This window comes from Monodelphis domestica, chromosome 3 (assembly GCF_027887165.1).
Source record: "Monodelphis domestica isolate mMonDom1 chromosome 3, mMonDom1.pri, whole genome shotgun sequence".
NCBI classification, from domain to species: Eukaryota; Metazoa; Chordata; class Mammalia; order Didelphimorphia; family Didelphidae; genus Monodelphis; species Monodelphis domestica.
In genome coordinates, this window is record NC_077229.1 from 470,357,690 (window position 1) to 470,372,934 (window position 15,245).

Sequence of the window (15,245 nt, forward strand, 5' to 3'; positions counted from 1 at the left end):
ATGCTTTCAGAAAAACCTGGAAAGACTTACATGAACCGATGCAGTGATCAGAACCAAGAGAACATTGTATCAGCAACAGCAATATTGTATGCTCTGATCCACTGTGAGTGGTCCAAGAAAATTCCAAAGGACTTAGGATGAAAAATGTTCTCCTCCTCCAGAGAGAAAACCGATGGAGTCTGAATGCAGATTGAAGCCTACATTTTTCTACTTTCTTTATTTTGTTGTGGTTTTTTTCTGCTTTCTTTCACGACATGACTAATATGGTAATGTGTTTTGTATGACTGCACATCAAATTGCTTTCCTTGTCAAGGAGAAGGAAGAGAATTTAGCACTCAATTTAAAAAAAAATGAAATACTATTATTACATGTAACCTTAAAAAATATTTTTAAAAAAATATATGTATCTATGTAAACTTTTACAAAAGTGATATTTTATGCCAAACCAGGAAATTCTTTTTTGACCACGTGATATATTTTTCCCTTCACAGGGCCTTTATGTCTTTGTGGTATATTTTATTCTACACAACCAGATGTGCTGCCCAATGAAAGCCAGCTACACGGTGGAAATGAATGGGCATCCCGGACCAGGATCAGCTTTTTTCACAACAGGCAGCGGTATGCCTCCTGCAGGGGGTGAGATCAGCAAATCCACCCAGAATCTGATCAGTGCGATGGAAGAGGTACCTGTCATTTGCCTCCTTTTTGTGAAGAAGGGAAGCTAAGTCCAAGCTCAGAGAATTCCCGAATGTCAGAGCTAGAAGAGAAAAGAAAGGTCATGAAAGCCAGCCCTCTCCTTTTACAGTTGAATCAAATAAGGGCCAAAGAGATGAAGAGTCTTCATTAAGACTGGCAGGGCCAGGACAGGACTAGAACCCATATCTCCTGATTTCCAGCCAACTTCATTGTCACTCTGCCATTTTCTGTATCATGTTGACTGGTAACCTTATTCTTTTCCCTGCTCTATGAGTTGTGGTAGCTATTCCCTTCAAGAAAAATAAATTAGACGCAGCTTGCTTTGTCATCTCACATCACTTGGTCTTTCTGGATGAATTTATCCATTATCAGGTCTCTTAACACCCTTGGAAATTGTTTCCAGAATGATCTTAGTTCAAAAGATTTTCCTCTTTTCCACAGATAGTTGAGTTTCTCACCTTGAGCTAAACATGCAATCGTGAGAGGAAATATAGTGATCCAATGACTTTTTTTCATCTAAATATCAGAAAATGTTTCAGAACAGATATGTATATTCATAAGAAATATATCCAGGGGCAGCTGGGTAGCTCAGTGGATTGAGAGCCAGACCTAGAGACTGGAGGTCCTAGGTTCAAATCTGGCCTCAGACACTTCTCAGCTGTGTGACCCTGGGCAAGTCACTTGACCCCCATTGCCTAGCCCTTACCACTCTTCTGCCTTGGAGCCAATACACAATATTGACTCCAAGATGGAAGGTAAGGGTTTTAAAAAAATAAGTATATCCATTGCATTAATGGAAACCCTAACTTGCTATATGAAATGTACTTCTTCTTCACTTCACTTTCCATTCTTCCCACATTTGACACCCTTTTTACCCTTTCTCCTAATCTCTGGTTTTAAAAACCCTTGTATTAACAGAAGCCAAATCCTGCCTCAGACACTTACCAGCTCTGTGGCCTCTGGATAAGTCACTTAAACTGTATCTGCCTCAGTTTCCTCAACTGTAAAATGGGTGTCACAAGAGCATCTTCCCAGAATTATTGTGATGATCAAACAATATAGTACTTTTAAATGTGACCTGGCATATAGGAGGCATTTCATAAATGCCGGTTTCTTTCCTTCCTTGTCACCCTCTTTGTCATGGCAGCACACTGGATAACAGCCCTAGGAGGGAAGCAGTACTTAAATTCTAAGACTTAACTAAAGAAACTTTTTCTGAGAAGGAGAAGTAATGAAGAGACCTGAGGACCCTCTCAGCCCCAACTGAGATGTTACAAAGCAACATATCCCTTAGGCTGCTGATCTAGACTCCCACTTCTCTCCATAAAGAGTAAGGCAGGGCATCCTTTCATACTGTCAGAAGATGAGAATATTCGGGGCATTTCATCGAAATGTGTAGGCATACACTTAGAAGATAGAGATGTATAGATACAAGCATGCGTAATGTCTATACATCAAGAAAAGATTTCCTAGTTATTTTTATTGTTCTAGAGATGAGTTCTTTCCATTTCAAATTTGATGGGGCTAGAAACCTAAAATAAATTTTTTAAAGGGAAGATAAGGGGAAAAATAATGTCTTTTTATTAGAAAGGGTCAGCTAAGTAGAAAAACAGTCAGTGTGTCATGCCTGGAGTCAGGAAGATCAGAGTTCAAATTGGGCTTCAGATACTTCCTAGCTGTGTGACCCTGTGCAAGTCACTTAACCTCTATGTACTCCAGTTTCCTTATCTGTAAAAACAGGGATAATAATAGCATCTCCCAGGATTTTATTGGGAGGATCAAATGAAAAAATAATTGAAAAGCACTTAGCACAGTTCCTGGCATGTAGTAAGTGCTAGATAAATGGTAGCTATTATTTTTAGAAAGCTCAGAAGAAGAGTCTGGGGAGCCTGTCATTAGGGAACATGGGGAGATTGGAGGACCAATATCCTGTCCATGATCTTTTATTCAGTTGAATGTAGCAAAATTCAATAAGCAACAAATACCAATGACATACATGAGTGAGGATTGTTTGAGGATGCAGGAGTAAAAAGTGATGCAGCAGTCCTTAGCCTTAAGGAGCTCACAATGTAATAGGAGGGAGACCGAGAGGGACTAGACCTGGGTTTCATCAGAATAGGGGACTCTTAGGCGAGGAAGCTCACTCCACCAATGTGAAGCAGCAGCTTTTCTTCAGTTTACAGCCTTGCAGAGTTGCCTAGAGCAGGGTTTCTGAAGCTGTGCTATAAGGAACCCTGTTTGTTTTTTAATATATCATCTGGGGTTTGTCAGTAGGCATTTTAGAGATTTCCACCAAATTTTTGTCTGAACTGGAAGGTTTTATCACTGAAAAATTTTGAGAAATTCTGGCATTGGACCTTTGAGAGGATGTGACTTATTCAAGGTCACGGAGTCAACGAGTGTCAGAATAAGGATCTTGTACCCCAGTCTTGACTAACTCTGTCTTTTCCCCTAAGCTGCCTCCTTCTCAAGGGAATATGACATTTGCAGATATGGTCGACTGTAATGGGATCAAAGTTTGCTAAAAAAAGCTGTTCTAGCTTTTTGATACCACAGGAATAGGGATATAATTATTAAAAAATCAGAAGAAAAACTTAAAAAAATGTTTTTTTCTGATTTTGCAAAACTATCTAGTATTTGTCTAGAGACCTGTGATCCTTTAGTTAAATTTGTCTATGTTCTCATTTTCTCTTCTGCTTTCTCTATCACGCAAGACTTTGGGTTTCCTTGGCTCAAAACATGGCCTTTCTATAGTGTCGCCGGGCCTGCAGCCACTTAGAGAATCGGATCTGTGACAGACTACTTGCAGGACCTCAACCACTACTTCAAACCATTGGATTTTTCCATTGTCAGGAAATATCCCGCTAACGTATATTCTCTGATCGGAGGAAAAACAGACCTGAATTGGTTTGGATCCAACGCATTTTACCAAAAGCTATTGGAAGCCATGAGTTTATTTGGGGGCAGAGGGGGTGAGGAGGTGAGAGAGGCAAAGAATATAGTGGAAAGGAGCATTTAGATTGAGAGGAAGGTGAGGAAGTGTTGTCATTTGGGTCACAAAGCACGGAAAACAGCTGATTAAGTTGAGTCAGTAAGCTCTAGGCTCTGTGCTGTGAAATGTGTAGGCTGGTCAGGCAGAGGCTTGCCAGGGCTTGACTTTCCGATATCATTTACCCCTCACAAATGCCCCAAAGTAACATTTAAGATGGGAAAACTTGTGGGTTTAGCCTCCCCAACACCAGTGAACTATAAAAAATAGTCCACACAGAATTGTATAGTGGTATCAAATTAGATTGTCTAAATGAGGAGTAACATCTGCCAAGGAGCTAGATAAGGACAGCTAACATTTATATGGTGCTTTACTCTTTTTTGGACCTCACAATAAACCTGGGGGGTAGGTCCTCCTACTGTTGTCCCCATTTTACAGATGAGGAAACTACGGCAAATAAAAGTTAAGTGACTTAGCCAAAGTCACACAGGGCTAATGACCTCTGTTTGAAGTCAGATTAATTGCAGATTTGGGAGGTGCTCCAGAGGTCATTTAGTCCAGCCCCATGTCCTCAGTGTTTTTGTACAGGCTATCCCACTTGCCCAGTACACACTCTTCTGATCCCTCTTTTAGAGTCCCTTAGTACCATCTCTCAGGCTCTGCCTTAGCAGATAAAATTTTTTAAATCAATTTTGTTTTTGTTTTGTTTAACTTTGTATCTTTTTTTTATTTCTGGGACACACAGTATTTCCTCTGAGGTCCTGGACTCTTGTTTTTTCTTCCTATCCTCCAATACATGCCATGGCATGTTGCCTGGCAAAGAACAGGTGCTTAATAAAAGCTTGCCAAAATGATTGCTTGAACTCCTAACCAAAGCAAGAATGTCCCCTGACGAGTGGCCATCCACTTGAAGACTCACAAGGACCTTGGGATTCCCACAGACAGCCCAATCCATTTTTCTATGATTGTAATTACTGCCAAACTCTTCCTTACCCTGAGCCAAAAACTCACTTCCTATACTTTCCACCACTGGTTCTACCTTCCAAGGCCAAGCTGAACAGGTCCAATTCTTCTTCCAGGTGAGGGATGCAGTAGACGAAGCCTCCTCCAAGAGGAGGCTTCTGGGAAGGGATGAGTGAGCTTGCAAGTTTTCTAAAAGGGCTTTTTCAAGTCATCTGCTGATCAGTGCGCCAGCTTAATTGCCAGTCTAAGCAACTCCTCCAGAAGCATTTTGAAGGGATGCTAAGAAGGAACAACTCCTCTAAAGTTAGCAAAGTTCTTTACTACTTTATTCATATAGTTTCATTTTCCCAAGGTGCCAGCTGACTGGGAGAGGGCATCCCTCCGGCAAGCAGGTCAGACAAGCCCTGACTTTAAGCCAAGTCCTCAGAATGGCGCTTCGTTCCCTGCCTCTGGAGGCTATGGTCAGGGATCTCTGATAGCCGATGAAGAATCACAGGAGTTTGATGATCTGATTTTTGCTCTGAAAACAGGTAAGGTTTATGTTGTTTGGTCTGTCTTCCTCCCTTCCTTGCAATGTTCTAGAATCTAGTTTCATTTCTGTGGAAATCAATGAAGAATCGGTTTCGTTGACCTTTATAATGACTTTGCTTCCTTGTGGAACACTAGAAAATTTAAATCTTAGAAATGAACATCAGGAACCGGAAACATAATTTACGGGTTCTCTATGTTTACGAAAGCGTCTTACAAATATTACTCTACTATAATTCTCCAACAAACCTTAGTATTGTAGAGCTGAGACGGACTTGAGTCCCATCGCAGGGAGTTTTGTAAAGTTCCTGAATGACCAGCAGGTTCCCTTGGGTGCACAAAAGATGAACTTCCATTGGTTACATCAGCAGGCATCGAACTTTTTGGACCCTCTATGCCTTTAAATTTGAGTGATGATCTTCCCCCCAAAAGAACTTGTGTTCATGTGGATTATATCTATTAGTTTTACCATATTAGGAATAAAAGGTTTTAGCATTATTATAAAAAGGGTTGACCTCACAGACCCTTCCTTAGAGTTTGTGAGACCCCTAAGGGATCCTAATCCACAGTTTGAAAACTGGTGGGCTACTAAGGACAGAGCAAAAAAAAATGGAGTTAGACCCTCAATCAATGGGTTTCACACTGACTGTTTAATAAATAAAATACAAAGTGGGAGCTATGAAAGCCACCAGCAGCTAGTGGATACCAGCTCTTACCAGCAGTACAGTACTGGGGGCTTTATGCAGCCCCCCACATATGCTGGTCTTTTCCAACAGCGGGGTTACACTTTGGCACATCATTTGCCATGTGAAACTACCCACTGCCATTACTGAGGGCTGTCTGCCCTCAAGCTCACCTTTGGGAGGAAAAAGTAGGTGGACAGCATTCTTCTCAGGATCTAAATTACTTCCTGATAGCAAGTTAGTTAATTTAACCATTTTGGGGTATTTATTCAAGTGTATCACTGCTACCAAGTGAAGAAACATTCTTTCAGAATCCCTAAAATGGGTGAGAATTTAGTCTAACCATATCATCTGCCCTGAATTGTTATGGAAATGAAATGTGCCTTTATATGCCCATGAATCTGCTTTGTGTGTATGTATTTACAAATCCACCTACCTACCTTTTATGGAAGTGGGTTATTCTTTTGCTAGTCACAAAACTATTCTGAATTGCCATTTTGGAATCCCAGGCAAAGGGCCTGGCAGTTGCAGCTTCAAAGGCTGGGCACTGAGGTGATCCCAGCTCCCCTTGGAAGGGACTCTGCTCCCATCTGGCCTCTGTAGTGTACAGGCTCTTCCTTTTGTCACTATCTTGGGAGCCTCATAAGGTTCAGAATGGTTCCTCAAGATTAAATCCTCCTCAATGAGATTTTAAGTCTGAATACTGGTGTAACAAGAGTGTCAGCTTCCCATGGATTTAGGCTCTCCCACAGGCATTTCATTGCACTCTATACAAAGGTGATCCTTCCCTGAAATAGTATGACTTCAGCTCCTCAAAACTGAAACCTGGTGATACTCAACCATGACCTGGCTAATCTAATTTACTGTATGGGTGACTGAGGAAGGGGGGGGATTTATCAAGTAATCAGGTTACCACTTATGTCCCCATTTGAGATTTCATTCCCTTGCCTCAACAGCAAAAGATAACTAGGTCACAATTTGTGTATATGTGTAACCCTCCTTCATTGAACAGAATCAACATCCTTGTATTTGGTAATAACTGATGCTGTTGAGTGATCATCCAAAATGTGCACTAATAGACAATGTAATAATAAAAATATGAAATAATAAAATAATTAATAATAAAATAAAAATAAGTTATAGTATAATAAGTTTTAAAAGTATGAATAAATATGGTAAAATATTCATGTGATAACAAGGGTCACTTTTCCTTTAGTAAACAGAGATGAGCAAAAAGATCACTAGACTGTAGATAGATAGATAGATAGATGGTCCAATTATAATTAAAATTAATATATCTATCAGTTATTATTTTACATAAAGTTTATTAATATAAAAGGTACATAAACATAGATTTAAAGTCTCTTCCTTACTCTAAGTTCTGACCACGTGTCACCTAACCTGCAAGAATCTTCCCCTCTCACCTTTCTCCTTCAGCCCGAAATCCATGCCAAGGAGACCCCATGGGCTCTGTCCACTCTCTTTATTGATGTTCATGGCTCAAATATTGCCTCAGAATTTCATTATTGTCCTAGAGTAAAATTATACTTTGTGGATCTTTTATTTCCCAGATAATTAGCCCCAACATTGAAGTTAGGTACAGAGAGGTGAATAAACCCCAACAACTAATTAAAGAGAGTAAGGAATTTCCCACTCTAGACTTAGCTGGCTTCTGTATTTGTGTTTCATTACCTTACCAGATTGCACAGACAAATATTGAATCTTAACTAAACTTTGAGTCTCCCATACCTTGCCAAATGTTATGTTTTGCACACTTGTTCAGTCATGTCAAACTGACCCTGTCTAGGGTTTTCTTGGCAGAGATACTGGAGTGGCTTGCCATTTCCTTCTCCAGTGGATTGGGCAAAGAAACAGAGTTGAAGTGTCACGCAGATCAGGGTCACACAGCTAAGTGAGTGTCTGAGGTTAGAATCTGAACTCGAGTTTTCCTGACTCCAGACCTTGCTCTTTCTCCACTGAACCATCTAGCTGCCTCTGTTAAACATTTATCATGTGCTAAATATCAAGGATACAAAAACAAGCAACGAGATAGACAGCCCTGCCTTCTAGGAGCTCACATTATAATGAGAGAAGAAACATATAAAGAGAAACTGCCCAGGGAAGTGAGGTGGAGGCAGGAACAAACACTCATGGGAGGGTAAGTCTGCTGGCAAAGTGGGAGAGAAATCCCTAGTGGGCAAACAGGGAGGAAGGTGAAATGGGGGTATGTACTCATCAGGAGAGCAGATCCTGGGCTGAGTTATGTCCTGGAGAAGGAGCTGGATGGAGAAGTTCTAAGAATGAATTAAGTAAAGATTTGAGGAAAGAAGGAAAAATGTAAAAGGAAACTAATCATTTTGGAGAACAATCTGGAATTATGCCCTTTTGACCCAGAAATGCCACTATTAGGTTTTTTTGTTTTCTAAGGTGATCAAGGAAAAGGAAAAGAATCTATATGTGCTAAAATATTTATATTAGCTGTCTTTGTGATGGTAAGGAACTGGAAAGTGAGGGGACATATGAAATAAGATTGTGATGGAATACTACTAAGCTGTGAGAAATAATGAGCAGGTTAATTTTTTTAAAAACATGAAAAGACCTACATGAAATTATGAAGAGAAAAATGAGCAGAACCAAGAGATTATATGCAGCAACAAAAATGTTTGAAGAATGACTTATATGTGGCCATCTCCAGAGAAAGAAATGATAAATAGAAATAAGCAAGATATATATAAATATATCCTTTTGTCAAATGATGCCTTCTTGGCGGGAGGAAGAGTGGAAAATACCTGGGAATTTTAACATAACAAATAAATATTAATCTTTGAGAAAGAGAAGAGAAGGAAAATTAAAAAGGAAGAGGAAAGGAAGGGATCAGGAAAGTTATACCTTAGATATATATTTTAAACTTTGGAGTAATTTTTAGAAAACAGAATTGAACTACTGGAATTTCAAGTATCATATACTCTAAATTTTTAAAAGGATATTGTAGTTATCTAATACATTTCTAGGTCAGATCTGTTTCACTTCAACTAAAGGATTATGTTTTCATTAAAACAAGTCATCTGCTCTGAGAAGTGAAAAGTTTTTAATTATTTTTTGCAATTGCAGCACCCAATTTACACCTCATATAGAGGCCCCTAAAACTTACCCTATGTTGTAGGTTTGGGGAATGCCAGAATCTTCTCTAAACCATAGTTTATAAGCTCCCACAAATGGGCTTGCTAGAATCGGTCAGCCAGAGACATATAGTTCAAAGGAAAGGCATTAAAGAAAGAACACAATAACAAAAATCCCCCCTTAATTTTTGCAAATCCATATATCTTCAATGGGAAGAGTTGGGAATATTGGGGAAAGATATGTGGCTAGGGAATATACATGGAAAGATTCGCCAGATAACTTTGAATCATAACAAGCTCAGCAATAAATTGTAAAAGTTTGGGGGAAGGGTTGTTTTTATTTATTTATTTTTTGCTCACTTGCATTATTTTTTTAGTCACTAGAGGAAAAATTCTGGTTTATATGTTAAAGATTGTTATAAAACCCCAGAAATACTATCTATTGTAGTTTGATCTTATTCAGTATAAATAATTAATTAAAAATTATTCTAAGAGAAACTATTAGGAAAATTTGACCATTAATTCATATTAAAATTCTATTTAGTTTTTGCTATCACAATTGTGTTGCGTTACATAGTTTACTGTAACTGCATCTTCTTTTATGAGTTTCATAATACATCAAAGAACTATCCTTTTGTTGAAACAGGCTTATTAGTCTCTAATTAGCAGCAATTAATGGCATTAATTACCTAATGATACCCTCCTTTTGTTTAGATCATTTGTTTTGTATTTATAATTTCTTTTGAAATTCTCTACATGGTAAACTTTCACAGGCCTGATCTTCAAAACTGATATTCCAAATATAGCCACTGTGCTCATTATTCTATATTCTATAATCAATATTCTAACATGTTTGCCTTGGGTTTAGTTCAGGGGTTGAGGAGAGGATGTTCAGAATATAAAGGAAACAAAGTATTCATATCTCAGCTTTCAAAGCATGTGTTAGAAATTATTAGAAATATTAGAAATAATACTAGGAACCTGAGGAGACAGAGAAGGGAAAAGGATGAATCTGGAACTGTGCTTTTATTTGGTGAAAACAATTCCCAGTACGGAAAGTCTTCTGCTCATGCTTTGTACATCACTATCTTTCTTATCCATGAGTTCTCCAGTGCTTATAGTCTTTCTGTGCTTTCTACTATTATAGATTTTAACCCTTCTGTATCCTAGTAAGTGGCTTCCTCAATTGCTGTAGCCAAAATAATCCATCTTCTGCCTAATGACGAAATTCAAACACTTTGCTAAACTAGCCTTTACGTGATGGACACACATATCGTTCATTACTGGTCAAGGCCTTCAAACCTTCTTCAGCTTCCTAGAACCTTGTGGGACTTGAGCTCCATTGGTCCTGGAAAGCCCCACATCCATTCACAATTGCAGAGGAATGAAATGATAAGGAAGTGTACTACCCGTCTCCTGATGGAGAGGTTTCCATAGATTCAAAATTCAGCATATGACATGACCCCTCTGAAAATTTGTTTTGCTTGTGCATGTGTCTTACAAGGGTTTTGCTTTCCTTTTCAATTACAGGTGAGGGTTGTCGGGAAAGAGAGGCACAGTATAGGATTCCCCCACAATTAGACAAACACAAAGGGAAAGACAGAATGAATCAGGAACGATCAGGGGCTTGGCAAATGAATAATTTGTTATTTTTTTTATTTTAAAAAGCCTTGCATAACCAATTTGTAGTTTTGTGTATAAAATCCTCTGATTTTAGAATGTTTACAGAAATGCTTGTTTTATTTTGTTAAAATCAGAGAAATGTTTTTAAGAGTTAAGAAAAAAGTAAGTCCCTTCCAGATCAACAAACATTTTGAAGTGCCTATTATGAGACTAACAGCCTGAACAAAGGCAGACAACCCTGCTCCCACACACCTACTCCATCAAAATAACTAAAAATTATAACCAGAGGTAGCGAGGTGGCTCAGTTGATGGAGAGTCAGGTGAAGACATAGGAGGTCCTGGGTTCCAATCTGGCCTCAGATTTTTTTTTTACTTTTGAATTTTATTTAATTAGATGTCTTAGAATAATTTTCCATGGTTACAAGACTCATGTTCCTTCCCTCCCCTCCTCCTGCCCCCTCCCATATATGATGCACAACTCCACTGGGTTTAACATGTGCCATTAATCAAGACCCATTTCCTTTTTATTTCAAATACTTTTTAGCTGTATGGCCCTGGGCAAGTCACTTAACTCCCATTGCCTAGCCCTTACCACTCTTCTGTTCTAGAACTAATACACAGTATTGATTCTAAGACAGAAGGTAAGGGTTGCTTTTTCTTAAATCATACCCAACCAAATAATGATTGAGGAATCCAATAAAGAACTACCAGTGATGGGTCTGGGTTTGGCATCACTCAGACTGCAACACTCCAAGCCCATGGTCTCCATCTCTCCTGAGATGCTGTAGAGGACCCTGAGGATTCAGCACTCTGAATATGATCCACGACTAAGTCTAAAATCACACTGGGGGGCAGAGCTTTGCCCTGCCACAAAGTCTACAAAGCTCAGAGGCTAAAGAGATAAATAATCACAAAAATACATAGACCACTATAAAGAATAATAATAGATCCAGAGACATCAGAAATCCAGTGTATGAGGAAAATCCTCCAGGACAACTGCAAGCAGAGACTCAAGGGAAGAATGGATTTTCCACAAAGAGATAATGAAATAAAAGGTCTTGAAGAAAGAATTGGAAGAGAATAAATAGTTTAGAAGTTTTTTGAAGTAATGGACTCTCAGGAAGTTAGAGTAGATCATTCAGAAATCAATGACTCCATGAGATAGCAAAAAAAGAAAAAAGAAAGAAAATAGAAAATCAAAATGTTACTCACTATCCAAAAGACTGACCTAGAAAACAGGTAACATAACAACTTCAGAATCATTGGACTCCCAGAAAACCATTATTTTATTTTAGAAATCTGGAAATTATGTTCAAGAAATACTTTTTTAAAACCCTTTTAGACTAGAAGGCAAAGTGAAAATAGAAACAACTCATTAGCTCCTGAAAAAAAAAAAAACCTTAAAAGGAAAAATACAAAGATGTCATAGCCAAGATCCTGAGCTTCCATGTCAAATCCTGTAATTGGTCAATCAGTGAGCATTTATTAAATACTTACTATATGCTAAGCACTGTGCTAAGGACAAAGTATACACATAAAAGCAAAAAGACAGTTCTGCCCTCAAGGAATTTACATTTTTAGAAGACAAGACAAGACATAAAAAGAAAACTGAAAAGTTGGAGATACAGAATGTAAAAAATGGAGACTTTTTTACATTTCACCATGTGATCATTTTGGGAAAGATTTTCCATGCGATTACAAAGCATTCTGGGAAGTGAGGACTTCTGGGGACCGGAGTCCTGGGTTCAAGTCTCCATTTTTCACAAGTGGTGGGGAAGAGAAGATTGGGGTCATAATACCAAAGCACATCCACGTGAGAAGAGGTCTATAAAAACAAAGTCAGGAGATAGCTGGGGCATTGTGGCATAATCCAGAAGACCTGATATAGAAAGAATTCACCATAGTTAGGACTATATAAGAATAAATCTTGAAGGACAATATTACAAAAGACAAAAGATTTAGGTTTACACCTAAGAATAACTTACTCTTAAAAGTTGAGTACTATAGGGAAAAAAAATGGATTTTTTGGAAGACAACTTGCAGGCATTTCTTAATAAAAACTATCCTTGATTAGAAACTTTGAAATATAAATACTAAAGAGGAGAGAAACCTAGAAAGATAAATTTATTTCAGCAATTAGAAGAGACTTATGATGATAAAGTGCTAACAACCTAATCGGGAAAGAAGCAGAAAGTATCTCTTCAGAACAAAATTCAGAAGGAAGTCCAGGCCAGTTTTTAAAATAACAGGTTGAATTTATTATATACTTTATAGATTATATCCAAGATTTCACATGAAATCTTTCTGTATTCTACTTCACATATGGAAATGCTCATTTTATGGGTGCGTATTAAGTTCAGAATAAATAAAATATCAGTTTAAAGTTCCTACCATGGCAGTTGTCCTGTTTTAAGCACTAGGGTCATAAAGACAGAAGGAAACAATGATGATGCAATAGAATTGCATTGGGGCAGAAAATGAATATATTCTGTGGAATGATCCCAACTGACATTTTTTTTTAAATATATTTTATTTGGTCATTTCCAAGCATTATTCGTTAAAGACATAGATCATTTTCTTTTCCTCCCCCCCCCCCCACCCCCCATAGCCGACGCGTAAGTCCACTGGGCATTAGATGTTTTCTTGATTTGAACCCATTGCTTTGTTGATAGTATTTGCATTAGAGTGTTCATTTAGAGTCTATCCTCTGTCATGTCCCCTCAACCTCTGTATTCAGGCAGTTGCTTTTTCTCGGTGTTTCCACTCCCATAGTTTATCCTTTGCTTATGAATGGTGTTTTTTTCTCCTGGGTCCCTGCAAGTTGTTCAGGGACATTACACCGCCACTAATGGAGAAGTCCATTACGTTCGATGATACCACAGTGTGTTTGTCTCTGTGTACAATGTTCTCCTGGTTCTGCTCCTCTCGCTCTGCATCACTTCCTGGAGGTTGTTCCAGTCTCCATGGAACTCCTCCACTTTATTATTCCTTTTAGCACAATAGTACTCCATTACCAACATATACCACAGTTTGTTCAGCCATTCCCCAATTGATGGGCATCCCCTCATTTTCCAGTTTTGGGCCACCACAAAGAGCGCAGCTATGAATATTTTTGTACAAGTCTTTGTGTCCATTATCTCTTTGGGGTACAGACCCAGCAGTGCTATGGCTGGGTCAAAGGGTAGATATTCTTTTGTCGCCCTTTGGGCATAGTTCCAAATTGCCCTCCAGAATGGTTGGATCAGTTCACAGCTCCACCAGCAATGAATTAATGTCCCTACTTTGCCACATCCCCTCCAGCATTCATTACTTTCCTTTGCTGTTATGTTAGCCAATCTGCTAGGTGTGAGGTGATACCTCAGAGTTGTTTTGATTTGCATCTCTCTGATTATAAGAGATGTAGAACACTTCTTCATGTGCTTGTTAATAGTTTTGATTTCTTTATCTGAGAACTGCCTATCCATTTCCCTTGCCCATTTATCAATTGGAGAATGGCTTGATTTTGTGTACAATTGATTTAGCTCTTTATAAATATGAGTAATTAAACCTTTGTCAGAGGTTTCTATGAAGATTTTTTCCCAATTTGTTGTTTCCCTTCTGATTTTAGTTATATTGGTTTTGTTTGTACAAAAGCTTTTTAGTTTGATGTAGTCAAAATTATTTATTTTACATTTTGTGATTCTTTCTATATCTTGCTTGGTTTTAAAGCCTTTCCCCTCCCAAAGGTCTGATATGTATACTATTCTGTGTTTACCCAATTTACTTATGGTTTCCTTCTTTATGTTTAAGTCACTCACCCATTTTGAATTTATCTTGGTGTAGGGTGTGAGATGTTGATCTATTCCTAGTCTCTCCCACACTGTCTTCCAATTTTCCCAGCAGTTTTTATCGAATAGTGGGTTTTGGTCCCCAAAACTGGAATCTTTGGGCTTATCATAGACTGTCTTGCTGAGGTCGCTTTCCCCCAGTCTATTCCACTGATCTTCCTTTCTGTTTCTTAGCCAGTACCAAATTGTTTTGATGACTGCTGCTTTGTAATATAGTTTTAGGTCAGGGACTGCAAGGCCCCCATCATATGTGTTTTTTTTTTCATTATTTCCCTGGATATCCTTGATCTTTTGTTCTTCCAAATGAACTTTGTTATGGTTTTTTCTAAATCAGTGAAGAAGTATTTTGGTAGTTCAATGGGTATGGCACTAAATAGATAAATAAGTTTGGGTAGGATGGTCATTTTTATTATATTGGCTCGTCCTATCCATGAGCAGTTAATGTTTTTCCATTTGTTCAAGTCTAGTTTTAGTTGTGTGGCGAGTGTTTTGTAGTTGTGTTCATATAGTTCCTGTGTTTGTCTTGGGAGGTAGATTCCTAGGTATTTTATTTTGTCTAAGGTGATTTTGAATGGGATTTCTCTTTCTAGTTCTTGCTGCTGAGCTGTGTTGGAGATATATAGAAAAGCTGATGATTTATGTGGGTTTATTTTGTATCCTGCAACTTTGCTAAAGTTGTTGATTATTTCAATTAGCTTTTTGGTTGAATCTCTAGGATTCTTTAAGTAGACCATCATGTCATCCGCAAAGAGTGATAACTTGGTCTCCTCCTTGCCTATTTTGATGCCTTCAATTCCTTTATCTTCTCTAATTGCTA

At 38.3% G+C, this 15,245-nt stretch overlaps 1 protein-coding gene across 1 annotated transcript in view; it reads left to right on the plus strand.

Moving 5' to 3' along the window:
* The window catches only part of ADGRV1 (adhesion G protein-coupled receptor V1), a 778,411-nt gene that overhangs the window by 745,645 nt on the left and 17,521 nt on the right, over positions 1-15,245 (plus strand). Inside the window, exons 88-89 of the mRNA XM_001366741.4 lie at positions 492-683; positions 5,001-5,178. Coding sequence (XP_001366778.3) covers positions 492-683; positions 5,001-5,178 — 370 coding nt within the window. The remainder of the gene's footprint in view (positions 1-491; positions 684-5,000; positions 5,179-15,245) is intronic.